Raw genomic sequence first — 24,265 nt, forward strand, 5'->3', positions numbered from 1 at the left:
TCAGTGCATGACTGTAATCCCAGGGCTAGTAGGCAGAGAGACAGGAGTGTCCTGGGGCTCTCATGGATCGGAGAATCCAGTCAGTTAATGAATTCCAGATTCTGTGAGACTCTGTCTCAAAAGAGTAAGGTAAGAAAGACAGTCAACCTCTGGTCTCCTGAAGAGTAACTGTAATGTACCCTGCCTGCAACAGGAACACACACACAAACTCAGGAGCACTCACAACATACACACACAAGTTTTTTTCTTTCTTTCTGAGACAAGATTTCTCTATGTAGCCCTAAGAGTCCTAGAATATGCTATGTAAACCAACCTGGCCTTGAGCTCACAGGGATCTACCTGCCTTTGCCTCCCAAGTGCTAGGATTAAAGCCATGCGCAAGATCCAGCTACTTAAGAATAAAACAACTTAGAGTAACTGAAAAGTCACTGTTGTCCCTGGTGGCAAACATTTACACACACACACACACACACACACACACACACAATTTACACACACACACACACAAACCAAACAACAACAAAAAGCAATTCTCCCGAACAAACATAAAACAAAATCCAGTATTCACCCTTTTGGCTACATCTTTTTATAGATTCACTTCCTATGAAAATATAATTTTAAAACCATTTTTTAAATGTTGGACTAATTCTAGATCACAAAGATAACACTAAATTCCTGTCTAATATTGAACCAGTTTCCCACAGCAAAATGACCAAAACTGAGAAACGAATACTGGTAGGGTGCTATTACTTGAACAGGAGCTTATTCTGAGTCTGCTCTTTCCACTGACACCCCTTCCATTTCAAGGTCCAATCCTATTATATGAGTAGATGCATAGATTTTTTTTAAAAAAACAAATCTCTATCTCATTGTACATGCTATTTTGTAGCCACCTCTTCTCACTTGACAACACTTGACAAACATTTCCCCAATAATCACTATTATACAGGTGTTTTCCCCATGGCTGGGATGGAACCCAGGACTATGCTAAACACATCTTCTGTCACTGACCTATACCTCTGCTCAGTTCTGAGATAAGATCTAACTATTGTAGCCCAGGCTGCCTCAAATGCAGGCTCCTCTTGCTTTTGCCTCTGGAATGCTGTGATTACAGGCACCCACTACCGGCCTGTCATCATTGTTATTGGTAGCAGAACATTTCATTGTGTGGACTTGCCATAATCTGTGGAACCAAGGACTTGTTAGTCTATACTTTGTTTCTAGCCTTTCTTTACTATGAAGAATAATGAGATGAACTTATCTTGCATGCTTCTAAATCACATATCACATATTTTGTTGTAAGAAATTTCCCAAGAACCCAAGGGGCCCATTCTTTCTTCCAATTTGCCAGCATGGATTTGACTCTGTTGCAGGTCCTTCTGACTCAAGAGACTGCTCACTCTCCCCCTGAGGCAGGCAGGAGAAGAAGCAAAGACATAGAGAAATGACCATAGTCTTTGGATTATCCAGTTGGGGAGAAGAGAGAAGACATCGAAGGAACTGTAGGTCCTTCCTGGCTTCTCAGCCTTCTCAGCAAAGCCCACATTCTCAGCTAGGAATCTTATCTTCCTAGAAAGGAGGCTGCTTGCTCTGAGCCCAAGGATAATGGGGAGAAGATGAGGAGGGGGTGGGGCAGAAGCTGCTAATGCATTTTGCCAGCATCTTTGGTTTCTCCAATATCCAGCCAGACTATTAGCAGTTCCCCAAGGATGGCCTTCCTCCTCACATCATCCCCCATTTCCTATAAATGGGAAGTGGCTAGGGAGTAGGGTTTTAGTATGTGTGTGCACATGTGAGCAATGGGGGAGGGGAAGACAGGAAGGAAAGGGGTCATGATGGTTTTCCTATAGCTGACTTGTTGGAGAATTAAGAAGTTATTTGTGCAGGCCACAGGGCGGTGAGGAGGAACACAGGTGTGATGAATTCCACTGAGCTCTGAAGTTACAATCACAGCTAGACGACAGACTCCTTGTTCTGCAGGAGACTGTGACTGGGGAGTTAGGGGAAAGGAATTAAACTGTCTTCGTTTCTGTAAGGCCTGGGTTGTCCTAAGCATTTAGAAACAGTTCCTGGCACACTGGTTAATTAGTATCAATTTGACAGGAGCCTGCCAAAGGGGAAGGGATTTTAGAGCAGGCCCCAGCACTAAATGTTTAGGAAGGAAGCGCTTTTGTTGGGAACAGCAGCACTTTTGTTGGGAATAGCATCTCAGGCAATTGTTTAGGTGGCAAGCTTCTAGGGAATGGTCTTGGATCTCCTACCTCTCTGGAGCCCTTCTCCTCTTCCCCAACAGAATAAGTTCAGTCCTCTAGCAAGGAATGAGGCAAGGGCAACCAAGAAGACTCAGCCCTCTGAGGTGGGACAACACTCTTGCTCTCACTGCTCTCTCACAAGCCTGGAAAATACCACTGTCCTCTCTTTCCGGGCTCTGTAATTTTCCACCTGACCTCGCTGGCATTCCCCATGACTCCTGCCCCTTTTCCTGGGGCAAAGGGGACACTGGCTCCCTCGGTGCAACACACCCTAGGCTCTCCACTGGTCACAGATAAGTATGTCAAAAATGTTGGAAAGTCAGGATCCCAGTTAGGGATGGACGTTCATGTGCTCCCAAGGAGGCTATGCCCAGGTGGTTTTCAAGTTTAATGTAATGACTCGGAATGTAGACTCTTAACATTTTTGTCCTCTGTTTGCCCCTCTTTGTACACACGCTCTCTTCTCCACTACTCCATTTCTTGCTTTCCATTTGACATCTCCTTTTTTATTCCTTATCCTCCTACCTGGAGGTGCCTTTGTGGTACACTGGCTAGTGGCCTCTAACAGAACACAGAAGAGGGGAAGGACTTGCCCCACGGTGCACACTGGTTAACACCACAATCCAGCACCACAGTGGCCAGTTCCCATCTAAGGCCAGCCAGGTCCTCCATGTCAAAAGCATCTCCTGGGATTCTGTAGTCCAGATGGTCCCCGACCCTATGGATACCTGATCCATCTCAAGGTCTCAAGAGAGCATGCTGTAGTATTTGTACATAAACCTGCACATTTCTTCCTGGGGACTTCATCTCCCTGAGACATCACACACATTTAATATGATACAAATGCTCATATACCTAAGCTCCTGCTATATCTATCTTGCTCAGAGAATAAGGACTAAGAAAAAAAGATGTTTATATTCATATCGAGATGATAAAAATAAGCCTCCGCCCAACATTTAATACATATCAACAACACATTTCCCTCTAATATTTTTATGATTGCTTGAGTCTCATGCACCACAAAAAAAATCTGCAGAAATGTCTAGCCTGTGGTATCGAAGTCAACAAGTCGCCTAAATGAATTTCTCTCCACCTTATAAAAATCTATGGATGAAAGAGACATAATACACAGTCCTCAACCCCCACCCTGGGGTCAGCCTACGATTGCAATGCTCTGCCTCCCACCTGCACCGGTTTCCTGCGAGTCAAGATACTTTGGAAACTTTGACTGGGAATATTTTGGTAGCAATTTATCATCTTTCCTTCCTTACACACACCCACAAGTAAAAGAAGAAAAAAGAATTGGGAGTTTGTCTTTGAGCTGCAGAAAGAGGCACTGAGTTAGCTTTCTGATGGCGAGGAAGGTAGCTCGCAGAATGTGACAGATTCTTTCAAGGCATGGTCCAGGGCGGGTGGGTTGCAGCTGTGCCTGGACAGCAGGATGTCCAGAATGGCACGCGCGGGCAATGGTCGCAGACTGGCTTGGGGAGTGGAGGGGAGGTACCCCGTGGAGCCGGGTAGTTTTTACCTAAATGTTTTGGTGGCGAGACGCAGAGGGGGCGGTGCACGGCCCTAGGTAATGACAGGGCAGTCTAGGAGCCACGCGGGGGCTGCCCGTCCGGTCGCGACCAGAAAGGAGACTGCTTCTCCACCTCCCGCTTTCTTCCCTTGGGGACCGGCCCCACCCCTCCATCCCCTCCCAGCACCCCCCCACCTCCGACCCGCCTCGCCCCGCCCCCCTCCTGGCAGCCCCAGCGCGCATGCTCTCTCCCCCCACTGAGTAACCTGGAGATTTAAAAGCCGCCCGCTGGCGCGCGTTGGGGAAGCAGGGGTCCGAGCTCGCACGCGCCAGCCCCAGGTGACAGCCGCGCGCCGGGCCAGGTAGGGGAGGGGCTGGTCCCGGCGGGAAAGGAGCTCGCGGGTGGCCGCGTTCGGCGGTGGCGTTTTGCACCCCGTGGGATGGGGCCGCTCCGTGGCGTCCCGGCCCTGCGCGAGCGGAGGCTCGCGGGGAGGGCGCGGCCCCTGGCGGCCGGGTGCCCAGGACGGGCGCCCGCTCGCGTCCTTGCTGAGTGCGCTTCCTCCGGGAGCGCTGTGCTGTGGTGCCCGCTGTCCCGGGCCGCGCGCGGAGGGCGGGATCGGAGCCTTGGAGTCCCGGGCCAGGCCGACGGAGGGCCGGCCGCCCCTGCTGCAGCCTCCCGCCGCAGAGTTTTCTTTGGAAAGTTGCGTTTATTTCTTCCCTTGTCTGGACTGCGCCCGAAAGGGGCAGATGAATCACCGAGGCGCGCACGGTCCACACTTAGGGGAGCCCAGGAAGGGCCTTCAGCCGGGCGCCTTGATCGGAGACAGAAGGGGACCCAGCTCTCTTGACCTGAGAATTGGAGCAAGGCTTTGGTGGGGTTGAGGCTGGGATGAGTATATGTGTACACGTGCGATCCTGCGCCCCCCTTCTCTGCCTCCGTTTACTTCTTCACCTGCGGAGAGTAAAGCAGCTCCGGCTGTGGCTCCTGTGTCCCGAGGCTCAGGTGGGGATGTGGAGTACTCTACAGCGCGAGAAAGTGCTAGGCGGGCGGCAGCACGCCCGGTGGAGAAACTCCAGGAGCTTGCAAGCTCCGCTCTTCCCTAGTCTCCGCTCCCCAACAGGGAACCCTGTGACTGCTCTGTCCCTTGACCTCCGACTCAGTCCCCTCCTTCATGACACACACTTGACTCGTCCAAGGCCACGGAGTACTCGGTGCTTCCTCTTTCCCTAGGAGTATGAATTGGAGGTAGGAAGAGTTTGGCCCGGTGGGTACTTGGTGAGAATTTGATGCTCAGCTGTGACAGACCCTATCCTATGCTGAAATTTGAATAGTCCAGGTAGGGCCTTGCAGACAGGTATGGAGTAGACACAGCTCAGACTGACTTGCTGGGCTCCTGGAAGCTTTACTTAGGAGGGTGAGGCTGTTAAGGTTTCTGACCTCCGTTTCCTATGCATGAAGCACAATCCCTTTCCCAGAGTGTGCAGCTTCGGCATGGGACCACGTGCCTAAGGCGTGGAGAACAGGTTGACAGATGAAGGTGGGAAGAGAAGGGCCCAGGAGCTATTAGCTGGACAGAAAGCTGAGGAACCACACAGAACACTGTGTTCTAGGGAGTAAGTGGGACAGGATTTGAACCCTCTGGCCTTTCTGTTGGATCCATTTCATTCCCTCATTCCTCCCTTATCTCCCGCCTGCCCCAGCTCCAGGGCTGTCTTGGAGCCAGACTGCACTAAAAGTGCCCAGAAAATGGAGTTTGACTCACTGGATCAGTCTAAATATCATCATACAGCTGTGGACATACAGACCCCAGTTAGGGTCTTTGCCAAGAGAAGCTTTCCTATGTGTTTTTGGAGTGGAGGATGAGCACCCCTCCACCCCCACCCCCGCCAACCCTCCTGGCTCACTGAGTAACCCTGAAGGAACAGAAGGAGGAACTGGACAAGGTCCTTGGGTAGTACATTATGCCCTGCAGGCTGGTGGTTTGGGAAAAGATGTGTACTGATCTCAAGCTAGCACTGGGCCTAGGCAGAGCCCTGGAGAGAGAAAGGCAAGAAAGTAGAGAAGAATGATCCAAGGTCACTGGAAGTTAAGACTGATTTCTGGTGGTAACCTCTTCACCAAACCCTTGTAGCACTTCAGGGATGAGAATACAGGCTGCCCCAAAGGTAGCTTGTCTTCCCTCCACCAGCCATGCTCCACTAGTAATCTGCAAGTAGCTTTAACTTTTCAACCTTGTTGCAAAATGGGGACCATGATGATGACAGTGATCATACTCTCTGCACAGATTTGTCATTGAAGTCAATGACAACAAAGCCAACCAGCACTAACAAGGATACACAGTCTCAAAATGTAACTTTATTAAATAACACGGATAGAACTCAACTGTGTCTTTAGCCCAGTGTGGTGGCTTACACCTGTCATCTCAGCACACTTGGGAGGCAGAAGCAAGAGGATTGGGAGTTAAGGGCCGGTTTTGAGTGTGTAATGAGTTCCAGACCAGTCTGAGTTATGTGAGACTCTGTCTAAAACAGAAGCAAAACAAAACAAAAAACCTACAATTAAACCCCCTCAAAACAAAACCCAGTTTGTTACGTGTGAAATGTAGAAAATGGTCAATGAATGTTAGTTTTAACTGTATTTATCACCAGTGTCTGGATGGATGGTCCGCAGATGGTTCAAGACTCTGGGAGCCCTGCTTTCTGGGTGGTTTGTTGTTGTTGTTGTTGCTGGGTTTTGGGGGTGGGTTTTTTTTTTTTGGGTGTTTTGTTTTGAGGCAGTGTTTATGTAGCTCAGGCTGGTCTTGAACTCACAACTCTGTCTTGACCTCCCTAGCGCTGGAATTATAGGTGTATGCCATCATGCCCAGCTTGGGCCCTGTTCTTTTCTTTTCATTTTTAAAGAGACTGTTCTAGGCTAACTTCTTTGAGAACAAGGTCTCCTGGGCTTTGGGAAGTTTAAGAAGCTAAGAGACTTGGTTATAGCAAGTGGCTCAAATCCTGTTTCTTCCAAAGTAAGTTATCAGTCTCCTGATTCTGTTTTCTCCTCTGTAAACTGAGCATACTAGGACCTGCCTTCCAGGATTTGGGGATTAAGGAGACCACTGCAGGTAGAGCAGCTGCTTATGGAGAGCTTGATAAAAGTCAGCTGCTGCTGGGTGGTGACAGGGGTGGCGATCATTGTGGATTAACTTAGAAACTGTTTCCTAGCCAGGCAGGGAACACCACCGTATATAACATACGTAAGCCACGAGTAACACATTTGCAATTGAATTCTGGGTCCAGTGCAAAGAACAGACCAAGACATAGTGGATATCTTGATCTCTTTCCCCTCTCTAGACTTCCTGATGGGTTTTATGATTAGCGCAGAAACCGTTGCTTGCCTCCCTGCCAAGAGTATACTCATGGGCTGGGGGAGGGCACTGCGAAGCAAGGAGGTGAAACCTGAAAGGTTAAGAGCTTTCTATGTAGAAAGGTTACATGTTATTTTAGGAAGACCATGTGGGGAGGGTGCCCTGCAGTGGGGACTCCTCTCTGTCTTCTCTGTACAGCACTGGGGGGTGGTGGGAGGGTCTTTCATGCTATTCTTTGGTATCCACAAGGAAAACCTGGCCTAGCTTTCTAGGTATGCATTCTGTCACTGAGTTAGGTTCCCTAGCCCTCCTCGCCTAACTTCCTTTGACAAGCCACTGGCCCTGTTTGCTGGACAGTGTGTGTGGAGGTTGGACCAGTTGGTACCAGGCCCAGCGTCTCAAATGCTGGTGCCACTTGACTCACAGCAATAGAGTCAGTCTAGTGCTGAGAGCTTTGTCTAGTGTTGAATGTTGCTGCCTGGGGGCAGGGGCTCTATCAGTGTCCTGGTCTTTGACCAGAATTACCTGTTTAATCTCGTTTTCTGCTTTGTGGTCTTTGTGTTTCTTCTGCCTTCCTTGAGTGGCTGGTGTGGGGAGCCTTTTTAATTCTAAGGTGGGAGATGTCCCCCTGTCTCTGCTGTTGGCTTTATTTCGATGTCTGTAAAGTGGAGGTTCTATTCGTGGGAATTAGATGTGCAATGTGTATGCCAGCAAAACTTGCATAAACCAGATAGCTATTCAAAAGATGTTTGTTCTCGTTCCTTTAACTCTGGAAATCACTTTCTTTAGGGCACTGAGACATGCCAGCACGAAGAAGGTAGGAAGCAACTTCTATCTCAACTTCCATGGTTATCAAACCCACGCCAGGCTAAATATCCAGCCAGATGGGATCCCCTCAGCCCCTAACAAGAGTTCCTCTTCCCAGAGTGCTGTCAGCAATCCCCGAGTCTCTAATGACAAGTGTATGTTGAACTAGCAAATAGTGTCCAAGCTAGGAGCACTTAGTCACTATAGGGATGTAGCATTGTAGATTCTCAATTCCTGTTGCTGGAGATCCGTGCACCCAGACAGCAGAGTGTCCCTGGCTGACTCCTGGACTGCCTGATCCAATCAAAAGTTTCGCCAGGCGGTGGTGGCGCACGCCTTTAATCCCAGCATTTGGGAGGCAGAGGCAGGTGGATTTCTGAGTTTGAGGCCAGCCTGGTCTACAGAGTGAGTTCCAGGACAGCCAAGACTACACAGAGAAACCCTGTCTCGAAAAAACAAAAACACAAACAAAAGTTTCCTCCATTGGCCTACCTTCTAGACTTCAAGGCCTGGGCTGTGCTCTGCTTCTGTCTTGTCTGGACCACATGGAAAGTATGTCATGGGAAAGGGGTAAACCAGAGACTGAGGACCAAATGCAGATTCTAGCTGTGCACCTTAGCATAGCAGAGTTTAGGGAAAGAGAGAACATGGCATCTTGGGTTCCAGGGAGTCCTGTTGGAGTTGGTGTGGGACTTGAGCTGCAGAGGGTTCAGGTGAAGGGCAAAGGCTGTTCAGAAAGGGGAAGTAGCTAGAAGCAAAACCCAGCCAAGTGCCAGTAAATTCCTCTGTCCTGGGCCCAAGGAGGTGTGACCATCTAGGACACACAGATCTGCGAGCCGGATCTGAGATCAGAACCCAGTTGTGTGGCTTTGGTTCTCATGTTCTTTCCTGTATCCTTCGCTGGAAAGGGGCCAGTAGGAGGGGTGAATGTGTTTGGAAATCCCACGCTCTAGGGCCTTTGTGCCCTTTCTGCATAGCACCTGCCTACCTTTCATGACTCAGCCGTAGGTCCACTTCCTCTAGGGAGCCTTGACTATGCTGCCACCACCGCCATGCCCCCTACTTAGCGCATGTACCACCTTACTGCACATGGGGTGCACTTTATCGTATTTCTCTCTCCTGCGAAGCAGAACTGTCTGTACCCAGCACTTTCACTGCTTGGGGGGGGGGGGCAGGAAGATGGTAAACAGTTGTGGCTCAATGAGTACTGATGGGCATGTTTTGGGGGCTCTTTGACATTTCTTTAGAGGTGGTTAGGTTGCATACTGAGGGAGACTTCCTCTAAGGGTGGGTAGACTGGCTTGACAATAGTTTCTTTTAGTCTCTCTTTTTCTTTTTAAGATTTATTTACTTTATATATATGAGTACACTGTTGCTCTCTTCAGATACAGCAGAAAGGGCATCAGGTCCCATTACAGATGGTTGTGAGCCACCATGTGGTTGTTGGGAATTGAACTCAAGACCTCTGGACGAGCAGTCAGTGCTCTTAACCTCTGAGCCATCTCCCCAGCCCCCTTTTAGTCTCTTTGTACCTTGTTCACCTGAGTGATTGTTATTTCTGGGCTTGGGAGTCAAACCAAGGGCCTCATGTAAGCTCTATGAAGTCTCCACTGACCTGGGTCCTCAGTCTGCTTCGTTTTTGAGACAAGTCTCACTGTGTAGCCCTGTCTGACTTAGAACTCACCATGAAGACTAGACTGGCCTCAAACTCATGGAGATCCACATCCCTCTGCTGGGACTAGAAATGTCCCACTGATACCTGGCTTTTTTTTTTTCTTTTAATCTTTTTTTGAAACAGGGTCTTGCTTTGTAGTCCAGTTTGGTCATAAACCTGTAGTCCTCCTGCCTCAGCCTCCCTAATGCTAAGGTTTACAGGTATGTCCCTCATCTTTGAGACCACATTTCCATATAACTGGCTGACCCAGAGCCATTATTACAGATAGGCTGGTCACAGACCTGAGTATCTAGACAGATAGAACCCATCAGATAGAGACCATCAGATTTGCAACCCTAGGGGTAGGCCAGCCATCCAGAGCTGGGAGAGCACCTTGTTGGAACACTCTGCCCAGGGCCCTGCTCAACTGTGCATTTGACCTAAATGCTCAGCCTCTGGCCTCTTTCCTGTGTACCTCACCTCCAGAGAGAGGCCAGGCTAAGGGAGAGGACTCTGATTGGCTGTGTGCATCATGGGAAGAGCTGCCCAGGCTGGCCTGGCTGAGTGGCAGGTGTCAAGTTCACAGAGAGAAAGGCTGTTGAAGTTTCACTTTGCAGAAGCTCTGGAAGGGTGTGAGGGAATTTCCCCACCCGGTGACCTAAAGACCGAGCCAAGACCCCCATTGCTTCTCATGCCTCCCTTCCTCCTCTGTGGAGGACTTCGGGATTTTTTGACACTCTGCTTTTATTGTGGACCAAGACGAGAAAGAATTTAGTTACTAATTTCTGCCATGAACAGAGTCCAGCTCCAGGAGAGAGGAGAGATGTCAGTTCTGTCCCCGATGCCCGGCTTACTCGGCTGCGTTTCAGGTGACTTCTGACCTTGGCACAGTGCTGGTGTCTGAGCAGTATGTGGACAGGTCTGATGGGGTAAGTGCTGCCGGGAAACTTCCCCACTGGATCTCCCTGACTCATTGGTGAAGACTAGCTGACAAGCTCCTCCCTAAAGCCCTGTGGCCTTGTCAGTGGGCACCTGTCCATGAGATCGCCCTACCCAAGGCTCGGGACAGGTGCTGGATCACCTAACCGTACACCTTAGACGTTAGCTAGATTAGCTCTCAGTTTACAGGTATGGAAACTGAGTCCTAGGGTAGTAACTTTCCTGCGTTACATAGCTATCAATGTGGTCAAAATAGGACATCTGTCTGACTCCCAGTTCAAAGTGTTTTCCAGAATTTTTGAAAGGTTGCAAATTTCCTGGTTTGAGTTTTTCAACCTTGGAAGCGTTAAGTTCTCCGAAACTAACATTTCCTTCCTGTGAACTAAGAATATGAAATACTAGCTCTGTATGGTAGACTTGTATTAAGAGGTCTACCAAGCACTGGGTGATGGTGGCTCACGCCTTTAATCCCAGCACTTCCAGGCAGAGGCATATAGATCTCTTGAGTTCGAGGCCAGCCTGATCTACAGAGTGAGTTCCAGGACAGCCAGGGCTACACACAGAAATCTTGTGTGGAAAACTCAAACAAACAAAAACAAACCAAAACAAAGCTCCTGGCATGTGCTAAATACCCCCTGGGCGGTTGGTAGGGTCAGCTATTGGCCTAGTTGTCCCGTGGGTGAAAACATCTGTCTGGTAAGGATGGGACAGCCTTTCCTCTGCAGCAGATCTGTGGCACTGACCTCGCTCACCTGTTGGGGCCAGCACCTGGGAAGGCATTTACATTCTTGGCATTCCTCTTGCCACTAGGGGCTGCTGGGATCTGGTAAGAGGCCTTACAGATGAAGCTGAGGAGAAAGGCAGAATTGATCTTTCTTTCCAAGCACTGTTAGGACAGGAGAAAGCCACACCCAGGTTCCACCTACCAAAGGCCCTTCACATCCTTTTCCTCACATACTACATAGTTTCTAAGTTGTGGTTTGTTGGGTTTGTTTTTTATTGAGTTAAGGATGGGATTCCAGAACATTCTGCATGAGAAGCAAGCACTTTACCACTGAGCCATACCTGCTATTTAAAGTCAGTGGTATTAAGTTCCATCCGAGAAATGGGCATGCAACTTGTACCCCTATCAGCCAGTGGCTGGCAGAGTAAACTGATTGGAAGGGGACCTGGTATGCACATAGCAGTCACCCAGGGAGCTACAATTATAAATCATAGATGTGGAAACTAAGGGTCAGTAGGTCAAGTTACAAACAGACTCAAACTGGCATCAGACCCAGGTCCATCCAGCTGACCCCTAAAAGGTATATCACTGTGGAACCTGCAGGGTTCAGGACGGCCATATTCAGTTTTCCAGCCCCAGGGGTAGAAGAGGGTTCCTGGTAGAAGGCTAGTGTCTGTCCTGGTATGGAGAGCACACACACAGCGTGACCTTGGGTGGCAGCTGTTGTCAGCAATGAAGTGTGGTTGGGAGGCCCAGGTGCCTGGAAACAAAATGCACGTGTGTGTTGCCTGTCACCGGGGGAGACCAGGAGACCTCAAGGGTACTTCAACCTCAGCTTAGGCTGGCCAAGGTGAGGTTCAGGCCAGCCCCAGAGTCCCTGTCACTAGATTGGAGAGAGGAGGGGAGGGGAGATCATTGCTGGCTCCAGGAACTGCCTGTTGTCCCTTTCCCTCCCCCTCCCCCAACCTCCAGCATTTGTTTCCATCCTGAAGCTGCACAGTGCTCTTAGACACCGCAACAAAAGCAACTTTCCTCCACGCCATTGCCACCTGTTGGGTTTTCACACATTTGAGTGAGTGGGGGGAGGGAGCCGTTGCCCTTTTCCCAGTGTCTCTGGTGTGCCCCCGCTGCCCCCCCCAGGGCCTGGGATTCTCTTTGCTGCCCGGTTGTGACAGGGCTCCCGAGCCGGAGGAGGTGGGGGGCCGGCAGCAGCTGGAAGGGGAACTGAGTGGGAAGGGGCCAGAGCTGGCAGCAGGGGAGGGTTTGATGGATTACTCTGCAGGCCCAGAGGTTTCTCCCTAATCCCCCTTTGTGTCCCGGCTTGCAGCCCCTCACTCTCTCTGACAAGCTGCTAAGCAGAAGGCTTCCAGTCTGAGGGAAGAAAAGGCAGCTCAGCAGGGTGAACTCTAAATCCCTGGCCTCCCAGCCACGGGGGAGGCAGGAGCTAGTGAACCTGCCCAGGGTGGGGCTGGGTCCCCCCTTCCCTCTGCCCAGCCCTACTCTTTGTTGGGATTCCCTCAAAGTGGAGAGGTTGCGTTGTGAGGGGGTCCTGAGAAGTCTGTGAGGTAGTGCTGTTTGTGTAGTTACTGTTGAGTTTTTCTCGGGTGGGACGGGATAAACAGAGACCCTCCGTGTTTGGAAATAACTGGCCTTGGAAACCCAAATGCTGAGTAGTAGGTTGAAAGGTATCAAAGCCCAGCAGTCCCGCACTGCATCTCCTCCTCGCCCAGCAGCCCAGGTAGAAATTTCCAGAGTACCTGTGCAAGGTCTGCATGAGAAGGTTGTAAAAGAGCAAGCTCAATACCTCATAGGGACCATTTTGGTTTTCGTTTTTTTTTTTTTTTTTTTTTTTCAGATGTTCCCAAGTTTCCTCAAGATGCTGCCATGAGGATCTAGCTGTACTTTGGTAGTGCAGTGTGCCAAGTTTTATTAGGCAAGGCTCATGGCATTGGCCTCCTGGGACTGAGGCAAAGGTATGGGTAGTAAGGGTTTCACAGTGGGAAACACTTATACTCCAGAGGGCCAGCCTTTCTGCTGCTAGCCTAGAGGGTCTGCTCAGCTTGCAACAAAACACTGAATCCAGTTCACTCTGGAGGACCAGGGCTCCCCACACCTTTTCTCTCTAGCCTTGTCTGGAGTGGGCCAGGGGAGTTGAACTGTAGTGATCAACCCCTTTCTCTGGCCGTGCCTTGATGCGAGACACCCCCTTACCAGGTTTCTCTCTCTGGGAAGGACAGTGGCTTGTAGTGAAGGATACCCAAGTATGTTTTTTAGCTTCCAGAGGAACCCAGCCTGTGAGAAAGTAGCCCTCTTTGTGAGTGCGAAGGGAGGACACAGGGTCGCAGAGCCTGCGGGGTCAGGGTGGGAGCTGAGGCCGTTTGATGTGCCTGAGCGGGGTGTGGGGAACTCTGGCATGCATAAAGAGGCCATAGAATTGCTGTCTGACAGTGGCGGGGCGGGGCCTGTCCCCAGACTCTGCTGCCTGTGGCCTCTTGTCAGCAGAGGGTATCTGCTCCCCCTGCTCCACCTCAGCCTTGTGGGGTGGCAGGAGCCCCTTTGAAAGCCTCAAAGGCCTCTTTATGTGTCCTCTGATCCTCCCTTCCCTTACTGAGCTACGAAGGGCTGTACTCATCGGGGTCACTTTCCTGTGCTGCTCTCCACTCTGTCTTTTGAGTTTTGGACAAAGTTCAGGCCAAGTTTGTTCCTGTGACTGTTTCACTTCCCTAGGCTGCCTGCTGAGGGTGACACGGAAGCATTTTCAGCCATTCAGATCTATCTGGTCCCCTCACTGGGGTTCTGGCTAGGCATCTCTTAGGTATGTTTGGGAGAAAGACTTAAGCATCCCCTTAAGCTTCCCTTGCTGCTGCATCCAGCCACTCATTCTTTGCACACACATTTCCTACGCCCCTGGTCTTGCTGGGTGGGTGTCAAAGAGTTGCCTGCCCTGAGGTTTGGTGTGTTACATCTTAAGGTTCACTAACACTCCCCAGCCTGTCTTTCCAGGCTTTAGTTCTGATCCTCGGAAGGGACTGAAAGGTCCACACAGTCTTTCTGGCCTTCTACCTGGGCCATAGAGGAGCCAGAGGAGGGGAGTTGTTTGAAGCTTGAGAAGGATTTCCGTACCCGCAAGGCTGCCCATGCTTGTCCTTCCTCCCATGACCTGGTCAGCCTTCCTCTACCCTCCTCTTCCTGTCCCCTCCTCTCCAGGTGAGCAGTCTGAGGCTGGCTCACTAGTTGATCTTCTGTTTGCCAGACCAAGTCCTCCAGAAGTAGTGGGGGAAGAGAATCGGAAAGTCTCTGAGGCTGGAAGGTCCCCACTACTAGAGCTAGGGGGGCTCACTGTGAAGCTGGAGAGTTAGTCCCTGTGGCCTTGCCTGTGTTTATTAACTCCAAGAGGATGGGGGAGTCCAAACTAGAAGGGGCAACCGACCGTGATCTTTCTCACTTCAGCTTTGATGAGAGCACACTCTGACACTGCTGCCAGAGTGGCCCTGGGCTTCTGTCTTGGTATCCAGAGCAAATTACCTGTGGGTAATTCTGTCAGCTGGAGTCAGTGCATGGGGCGGCTCTACAGTAGGGTTGGCATAGTTGGAGAAGGGAGGCAGTTGAGAAGAGTGGGACATTGAAGATAAGAAAGAAGGGGGACGATGTTCTTTGGGGGGTTGGAATTCCTTGTGTAATTCTGGGCTCAGAAAAGTTGGGCAGGAGTGTCTGCATCTCCAGGGCAGGGGAGGTATGAGAAGAGGGAGGGCAGGCTCAGCAACTTGAAGTACAGGGGTCTGGGACCTGCCAGCCTTCCACTCCACTCATACCTATGAGTTGTGTGTGCTCCTGGTCCAGCCCCAGACACAGGCCGGGAATCTCTATGGCGTGGAGAAGAAGCACTCTAGCTCAGGAGCTGCCTGGGTTGTAGAAGGATGGGGGAAATGCACATGTTCATGTTGTCCTGTGTCCCCATTCCTACTCACTAGCATGCTGGAGGACTGAGGGAGAGCTGCCTGAAGGGAGGGGAGGCAGGTGAGGTGGCCTGACTAGCAGAGAATGCAGGCCTTACAGAATGAGGGCAGGTTTATGGGTGAGGTTGGGTCTGGCAAAGTCTCTATTTGCTTAAGGAGGACCTGGTCCCTTAAACTTAGAGCAGGTGAGAGCCCCAGTCCCTCCCAGACTAAGGGTGGAGAGTAGAATGGCTAGAAGTCTTTTACCCCAGAGCCTGCCCCTCTAGAGGGAAGCTCTCCCTCTGATCACTAGGAAAAGGGAAGGAGCCAAGTTGAACCCAGGGTAGCCCAGCTAAAACTGAGGTCTGTCCAGTGCCTCCACTTCAGGACTGTGCAGGTCAGTATTTTATCTTCCTTTTTATTTTTTTTTTTTTTGGTTTTTTTGAGACAGGGTTTCTCTGTATAGCCCTGGCTGTCCTGGAACTCACTCTGTAGACCAGGCTGGCCTCGAACTCAGAAATCCACCTACCTCTGCCTCCCAAGTGCTGGGATTAAAGGCGTGCGCCACCACTGCCCGGCATCTTCCTTTTTATGACACCCTTTTATAAGCTCTACCCTTTAGCAAAGTGTAGGGACTTTGGGGAGGGAGCTCTCCGGTGCCCAGATTTATCTGCAGTCCTAAATTTCCTAGTCTTTCAGCAGCTGAGCCTCAGAGGGCCAATATGGTTGTGACCCACCATGTGGCTGTGGGGAACTGAACTCAGGACCTCTGGAAGAGCAGCCAGTGCTCTTAACTGCTGAGCCATCTCTCCAGCCCCAGAGAGCCAATATGGAATGGACAGGTCTAACTCAGGTTGGTCCACAGTGCCTGGTCTCTCTGAGGCTCAGCTTAGTGCCTGTGACATGCTTTGTGACAGGCGGGGTGCCAGGACCCCATGGGGTCTGATGTTAGTGGATAAAGTGCCTCTTCTCTTGAGCTAGTGAAGCTAGCTAGCAAAGGAGATGTCTGGAGGGGCTGCAGCCTCCTCAGCCCTCCCCTTCACGAGTAGCCACTCCTCAGCAACAATCGTGGGGTTGATTGGTGGAGTGGGAAGGTGTCCCGGTGGGGTGTAGTGGCAAGTTTTGTCTCCTGCTTTCACATCTGGGGTAAATGCAGGTTAACAGGCTCTTGGCTTTTCTCACCAAGGCCTGTCCTCAGTACCCCAGTCTCTTTGTGCACTTTGATGCTGATTTGAAGTGTGTGTGTGTGTTGCAGGATTGAAGCCAAGGCTTTACATATGTTAGGCACTAAGTTACACCCAGCCCTGTCTTTAGTCTAAGGGCTCACTGTGTAGTTCAGACTGGCCTCAAATCGATGATCCTCCTGCTTCAGCACTACAAGTGGGCTACCCCACCATGTCCCTACTTTCACAGTTTGCATAGTAGGCAGCAGCGGTGCCATCTCCAGGAGGCAAGCCCTGGAGGTTACTTACCTAGCAGACCCAGTAACTGGCGATGCTGTGCTGGATGTACTTGTTTGTGTGAGTAGGGGCCAGAGGTCAACTAGGAAGTGACGGCATCCCACTAGCTCAGGGCTCATTGGCATCCTCTCAAGATGCCACCAATTAATATATAACTGTTGAGATCTTGGATCATGTCCCGTGTAAGGCGGAGGTTGAGGAATGGTCCCAGCTGGTTGTACCGACTGGGAAGTACTGTGTGGGTGGGATGGACTATCTTCCTGCCTCCTGTGAACTTGGAAAACCCAAGGGAGAGATTCTTGCTTAGGCTTAGGTCACCAAGAGGAACTCTCTCTCGGTAACAGGTTGAAAGCTCACTTAAGGAACTGTACCCTTTCTTCTTCCCTCTTGTCTCTGTCCTGGAGTGTGGGGTTACTGTGTGACATGGCTTAGGGCAAGGAAGTAGAGAATAGGAAGTACCCCTTTGTTTTCCTTCTGAAAAAGTTCTGTGCACATATTTATGTACGTGCTTTATGTACTTGTTTATGTGAGTGGAGGCCAGAGGTCAACTTGCCGATGTCTTCCTTGATACTGAATTCTGTTTTTTGAGACCAGGTCTATCACTGAGCTTGGAGCTCACCAATTGGCTAGACTGGCTGGCCAATGAGTTACAGCCATCTGCCAGACTCCACCCCAGCACTGGGCTAGTCCAATGCTGCCACAGTGGCTTTTTCCTAGCGCTGGGGATCAGATCCTTATGGTTTTTCTCATAGCCTCATGTTTACACAGTGAACACCAACTGAGCCACCACTCAGCCCCAGAACTGTCACTTTTAACAAGAATCAAATGGCTCAGCTTGGGACGTTGGACAGCAAAGCAAATGAATTGGGCCTTGCGGAGAATATCCTAGGCCACCTTGAAAGCCAGTCCTGAGTTCCTCCAAAAGGGGCAGTTGTAGAGATGCTTCAGAAGAGAGTAAATGACATCTGCTTGGCCTTGGGGTGGGCTGAGGTTCAAATGTAATTTCTCTTAATTACATCAATGGTAGACCAATATTAACATGAGCCTTTTGACAGAACTTCCAGGTTAGGGCCACCTGAGCATAGGACTATATCACTGGCCTGCAAACAAGCAGGATTCAGAGTACGTGAATCAAATCCTGGAGACCTGGTACCCAAGACACAACATTTCATGTGACTGTGACTGTCCTGCCCTTCTAGGATCCAACTGATGAGATGTGACCCCATCAAGCAAGGCATTAGATGGTGATGTATTTAGCGTGGGATGAGATGTCCAGTTGGCACTAAAGGACTGGCTGAAATGGGAGCCTGGCTGCATCCTAGGAGGTTGGTGCTAGCAAGGAGGAGAAGCCACGGCAGGGCTGATTCAAAACAGCTGTGGAGTATGTGAATGGCCCCCGGAGCCCGACCTGCTCTATCCATCATGATCCAGAGGCTGTGGGTCAGCCGTGTGCTACGGCATCGGAAAGCTCAGCTCCTGCTGGTCAACCTGCTAACCTTTGGCCTGGAGGTGTGTCTGGCTGCTGGTATTACCTATGTGCCACCCCTTCTGCTGGAAGTAGGGGTAGAGGAGAAGTTCATGACCATGGTGTTGGGTGAGTCACTTCATCTTCCTTTCTTCCTGCTCTGGTGTCCATCTGGGGCTGGGCTGTAGGCAGCATTTCCCTTGCCCAGGGAGTGGCTCAGGGGGAAGTGCCTGGTGGGGATGTGTGCATTACCAGTTCTCATTTACACCTGACAGCCCGTGAGGACAATCCACTCTACACACATGGAAAGGGATGCTTTGGAAAGGCTGGGTTTGTCTTATTTAACCCAGCTGCTATATCTGTTGATCAGTAGAACTGGGACTTCACAACAGTCTCCTAGGCTCTCTTTCCTGGGCACGGGACAGGTGGTGTAGGTTTCCGATACTGTGACCAAACTCATCAAGAACCACAGGAGGTCAGTGGCTGCTCTGTGGCTTTCCTCTGTGGCTTCCTTCCTTCAGGGAAAGGATGGCTCATGAGGATGCAGGCTCTGGGGTCTGGCTGCTTGTAGAAACCCTGCTTCTTCTAATCCACAGCAGACCCGAGTCTTTGCATAAATATTGCTTCTCAGGAGCAGCATGGCTGCCACTGCTTCCTCCTCTGAAAACAAGGTGTTTATAACACCCACACTGAGAGGAGCAGAGTCTCTGTGAACACTATGGGGTCTTGCTTCAGTGTGATCTGTTGTTGTATCCTCTTTTCAGAGTTAGCTCTTTTTTCCCTCTTGTTGTCCCTTTGTCCCGATGGCTGATTTGTGCTGTTTGTCCTTGCAGGCATTGGCCCAGTGCTGGGCCTGGTTTCTGTTCCACTCCTAGGCTCAGCCAGTGATCAATGGCGTGGGCGCTATGGCCGCCGGAGACCCTTTATCTGGGCTCTGTCCCTGGGTGTCCTGCTAAGCCTCTTTCTCATCCCAAGGGCTGGCTGGCTGGCAGGGCTGCTGTACCCAGACACCAGGCCCCTGGAGTTAGCCCTGCTGATCTTGGGAGTGGGGCTGCTGGACTTTTGTGGCCAAGTGTGCTTCACTCCGCTGGAGGCCTTACTCTCCGACCTCTTCCGAGACCCAGACCACTGCCGCCAAGCCTTCTCTGTCTATGCCTTCATGATCAGCCTTGGGGGCTGCCTGGGCTACCTCTTACCTGCTATTGACTGGGACACCAGCGCCCTGGCCCCCTACCTGGGCACTCAGGAAGAATGCCTCTTTGGCCTCCTCACCCTCATTTTTCTTATCTGCATGGCAGCCACTCTATTTGTGGCCGAGGAGGCAGTACTGTGCCCGCCCGAGCCAGCAGAAGGGTTGTTGGTCCCCTCCGTGTCACGCCGATGCTGCCCATGCCACATTGGCCTGGCTTTCCGGAATCTGGGTACCCTGTTTCCCCGGCTGCACCAGCTGTGCTGCCGCATGCCTCGAACCCTGCGCCGGCTTTTTGTGGCTGAGTTGTGCAGCTGGATGGCACTTATGACTTTCACACTGTTCTACACGGACTTCGTGGGAGAGGGACTGTACCAGGGTGTACCCAGAGCAGAGCCAGGCACCGAGGCCCGGAGACACTATGATGAAGGTGAGTTTTTAGCCCCAGTGGAAGCTACCCTGCAGAGGACAGGTCAGGGTTGAGAGATGCTCACAGCCTGGGCCTTGGCTGGTGACTCTACCCTGGGCCCCATCCCCCTGTCAGTAAAGGAAAAGGATCTATCTATGTGCAGTGGCTCATCAACACAGCCGCTATCTTTGTTGTCTCAGTAGGGCTTCTGGGTCTAGATGGCTCCAGTTCCATTGGGCCTTTGTGCTCCCTGCTTGCTTCCCAGTAACCCACCATGCCTTCTCATTCAGGCATTCCACAGAACTGTCTTAGAGCCAGTGTGGAGCCATTTTGTGATCCTCAGCCTCTCCTCCCTTACACATCGTGTACCTCTTCCTTGGAACATCTTCCTCTGTCCTTCCTGGACAGCCCCTGGCCACATTCACTAATTACAACCTAGATGTCAGTTGTGGGCAGGTGGGGAGGGCCCTGGGAAGCGGTTGCCCATGGCTACTAGCCTCTGGCTCCCCCGGATTGTGTAGGGTCCTTACCTCACTTCTTCCCTACTCCCAGGCATTCGAATGGGCAGCCTGGGGCTCTTCCTGCAGTGTGCCATCTCCCTGTTCTTCTCCCTGGTCATGGACAGGCTGGTGCAGAAGTTCGGCACCCGGTCAGTCTATCTGGCCAGTGTGATGACCTTTCCTGTGGCTGCCGCTGCCACATGCCTGTCCCACAGCGTGGTCGTAGTGACAGTCTCGGCTGCCCTCACCGGGTTCACCTTCTCAGCCTTGCAGATCCTGCCTTACACGCTCGCCTCTCTCTACCATCGTGAGAAGCAGGTACTCCATTGGCTAGGTACAGGGTGGGGGGCGGGCTGAGAATATGGTGTCTGACAAGAGACGTTGGGAAAGACTTGGCTTTTTCTGACCAGAGAGGACAGCTGGGACAAGAAGCTACAGCCGCTGAAGAAGTGTAGATTAGATTCTAGGAATGACTTCCTGGCTTTAGAACTAGAAAGCACTTGAGTGCATGATAGCAGGAAGTGCAGAGTCCCTCACTAGGAATCCTGAAGAATAAGCATACAACGGAAGTCCTTTATTCCAGGCTGTATTATTATATCCAGAGGTGGAGTATGGGTCCCTGGCATGTGGCTGCAGCAGGTGGCAGTGGGAACAGCCTGGCCTTAGCTATTCTTGCAGAGAGGCAATGCGATCAATCTGTATCCTGCTTGCTGCAAGATGGAGGAGGCTTCTTCCTGCCCCTCTTTCTAGTTTACCTTCTAATCCTCTGTCTCTCTCTCTGTCCCCCACTCCCTCCTCTCCCTGCTTTCCTCTTTGCTTCCATTCCTTTTCCTCAATCCCCTCAGTGCATATCTGAGCCCGACATACTGTTTACCTGAGTACTAAACTGGAGGTGGGGACGCTGGCACCTTGTTCAGTCCACACTAACCAGTTCCTGCAGAAGGCCCTCTTCCTTGGGAGGCTTCCTGACTTAAACAGCATGCTCACCCTGTCTCCTGCACTATCCTCACTGAGCTTTAAGGACCTGGATTCAGAACTCCACCAGAGGAAGCACAAGTTGGTGTAGTTTAGGGGAAAGACCACAGGCCTTCCCTACTACAGTTTTCAGAATTAGGAAAGACTTGCCCATAGCTTGTAGGCTGGCTTATTTGGCAGTAATTTGCAGGAGTGTGGTGGGGGTGGGCTAGTAATGGGAACCTGGTCCCTCCTATTGGCTCTCAAGGAGCTCTGGGCTGGGGCTTTAAAAGCTGCTGTCCAGAAATGAGGCTTGAGCACCTGTGGTTATGCCAGGACTAGCCTTCACTCTGTACTAGCCCTCCTCTGTCTGTCCCGAGAAGCTCTCCAGTATCCAGCCTTACTGGTCTTTGCTTGGATGGATGGTAGGCAGGAAAAATGGTGTATAGCATCAGCTAGGGACAGACGTGGTCCTACATACTGTCCAACCATCCTTTACCACTTCCTGAGCTATGGGATGCGTTGATGAGTTGTGGGTTTCTCTGGCATTGCCTGGGAGCTTCCAGCTCTCTGGGTGCAGCCAGTCCCATCAGCCTTCTGTGCTAGACACTGCCTGGCACAGGGACCAATATGGGGTAAGACCTTGTCTTGTCCTTCAGTAGGAGACCTCAGGCCATTGGGGCTTAGGGTTGGTGGAGGGCGGTGGTGGTCAGTCAGACATGTGTTCTCTAGTCTCAGGCAGCCTACATGAAGAAACTGAAAATTTTCAGGGTCAGGCAGCTGGGCTGTGGAGGTCACCAAAAAAATCCCTCCCTGTTGCCTCTCCCTTTTACAGGCCCAATTACTGGGCTCTCCCTGGCCAAAGGCCAAGGCAGTGACCTCATGTTGGACAGTTATCTCTAGCCAGGCCTGGACCCTAGATGGGCAGGACAGTGAAGACTTCCCTATGGCCCAGTGGAAGCAAGGGTGTGCAGGGGTTGAGGTGGTCTGTGTGGAAGGAACTTGGGACTTCACAAGCGTCTCCTTTGGGTTCTTTTTTTTTTTTTTTTCCTCTGTGTCTTGATTCTGTCTGTCTCATTTTTCCTATCTTTTCTAGAGGGTTCTGCACTTTTCTCAACCTGTGGATCTGAGTTGACTTGTATGTTCTAAGAAAAGCTAGAATAGACTTCAGGCTTAAAATTTTCTCCCTTGCCCAACCATGTTAAGTGGTGGTGGGGTCTGCTTAGATCCACAGCAAGTAGCATCTTCTCAGGTTTTGGACTTTTTTTTTTCCCTGAAAGCCAGTTGCCTGGTTTCCTATAGCCCTTGATTAGAGGCAGTGAGAGCCTGTTGTCATATCCGGGAATCCTTGCACCTGGATACACACCTATCTTTGTTTCCTTTGTGTCTCACCCGCAGGTGTTCCTGCCCAAATACCGAGGGGAAGCTGGAGGTGGCAGCAGCGAGGACAGCCAGACAGCCAGCTTCTTGCCAGGCCCTAAGCCAGGAGCTCCCTTCCCCAATGGGCACGTGGGCCCAGGCAGCAGCAGCATCCTGGGGCCTCCACCTGCACTCTGTGGGGCCTCTGCCTGCGATGTCTCCATGCGAGTGGTGGTAGGTGAGCCACCTGAGGCCAGGGTTGTTACTGGACGGGGCATTTGCCTGGACCTTGCCATCCTGGACAGTGCCTTTCTGCTGTCCCAGGTGGCTCCGTCTCTCTTCATGGGCTCCATTGTCCAGCTGAGCCACTCTGTCACTGCTTATATGGTATCAGCTGCAGGCTTGGGTCTGGTCGCCATTTACTTTGCTACACAGGTAGTGTTTGACAAGAATGACTTGACCAAATACTCAGTGTAGAATTCTGTAAGGTATCAAAGAGAGAGTCTGCTTTACTGGTTCTCAGCCCTGGAGGGCTGCAGAGTCGACCTCTCCAGGTCTTTGTCGCCTAAGTAGCTCTCTGCTGCCGTCCTAAGGCAGCAAGGTATATAGTTGCACAGGTAAGAGCCAGAGCTTTGGGCTCTGGCTTTCAGAGTCTGGCTGGCCTACTGGCAGCTTCCCACAGGGATGTCGGTCTGAAGTTCTGCAGGGATGCAAATGTGGTCTGTACAGGTGCTTTATCAAGGCTCCAAGTTAACAGCTAACCTCCTGCTTGAGTCACCAGAGGAAGGATTGTGGGGGAACCGGAATGAACTTCCCTCCAGTCCCTTGTCCAGAGTCTGCCGCTGTTGCTCTTGCTTGGGGGTTTCTGGTAAGAAGCTCTCCTCCACAGGGTTTGGCAGAAGGAGGAGCCCTAGCAGGCAAGATGAAACCCCATGATACACAGCACTGCCTTTCTGCTGAGTCCCCCACCCCCACTTGTTTCAGGGAATGGCTCAGCTTGTTGGCCCTTCTGTTGCCATCACAGAGATACAGGCCTTTAAATATTTAATTTATTTATTTAACAAATGAGAAGAAAATTCATTCCCGGCCTTTTTTTTAATGTTGTGCCTAGGAGTTGAGTAGGGTGGGCACCCCCACCCCCCAAAAAAAACTGGTCCTCCTAAAATAGCAGGTCACTGTGCTAGATATTACCAGACCCCTCTTCTGGGGTGATAGATATGGTCCCCAAAACTGCCCAGCTCAGTACCTTGGGCAATCTATTCATCCTAATTGAGAGCCATAAGGTGTCCCTACTCAAGGCTGGGCTTTGAGGGCAAGTGGAATGGGACCCAAGGTCTCTACAGCATACCAAATCTCATTTTCTCTTGACCCAGTTTGGCTCCCTGGTTGTTCACTGCTCCCCATGGGAATGGACCATGAAGAGAGTGCCCTTCCAAGTCTGTCCACTGGCTCCATGACCTCCCTATGGGACTTTTTGGACCCTAAGCACAAATGTGGTTCCTTAGGCCTCTGCCCATCTCAGCCTCTGGGGCATTATCTGTCACAGCCTGGGGAATCTCACACAAACTCAGGAGTACTCCCCGCCAGAGCCAGTGAGCTCATCATGTCTAGGGGGATTTCAGTGCTGATTGCAATAATGTTATCTATGTCTTATTTATTTAGCAGAGTAAATATTTTATACTGTATGTGATAAATCAGAGTATAATGTTTATGATGATGAAATTAAAAGCTTCGTATATGTTTACTTGA

The 24,265-nt window shown here is 51.0% G+C and overlaps 1 protein-coding gene across 5 annotated transcripts; it reads left to right on the forward strand.

Annotated features, from left to right (window-relative positions):
* The first annotated feature begins 3,995 nt into the window (after positions 1–3,995).
* Slc45a3 (solute carrier family 45 member 3) lies at positions 3,996–24,265 on the forward strand. Of its 5 annotated transcripts, XM_028764662.1 has the most exons (7): positions 4,024–4,133; positions 10,381–10,511; positions 13,101–13,218; positions 17,840–18,234; positions 18,939–19,724; positions 20,256–20,521; positions 22,556–24,265. In XM_028764662.1, the coding sequence occupies exons 4-7, from the start codon at positions 18,030–18,032 to the stop codon at positions 22,991–22,993; spliced, it is 1,695 nt and encodes a 564-aa protein (XP_028620495.1). In that variant the 5' UTR covers positions 4,024–4,133; positions 10,381–10,511; positions 13,101–13,218; positions 17,840–18,029; the 3' UTR covers positions 22,994–24,265. The 5 variants fall into 5 exon arrangements, with proteins under 5 accessions (XP_028620491.1, XP_028620495.1, XP_028620493.1 ...); XM_028764660.1 differs by lacking the exon at positions 13,101–13,218; XM_028764663.1 differs by lacking the exon at positions 13,101–13,218 and having other exon boundaries at positions 20,469–20,521.

This window comes from Grammomys surdaster, unplaced genomic scaffold (genome assembly GCF_004785775.1).
Source record: "Grammomys surdaster isolate TR1022 unplaced genomic scaffold, NIH_TR_1.0 145, whole genome shotgun sequence".
NCBI lineage: Eukaryota > Metazoa > Chordata > Mammalia > Rodentia > Muridae > Grammomys > Grammomys surdaster.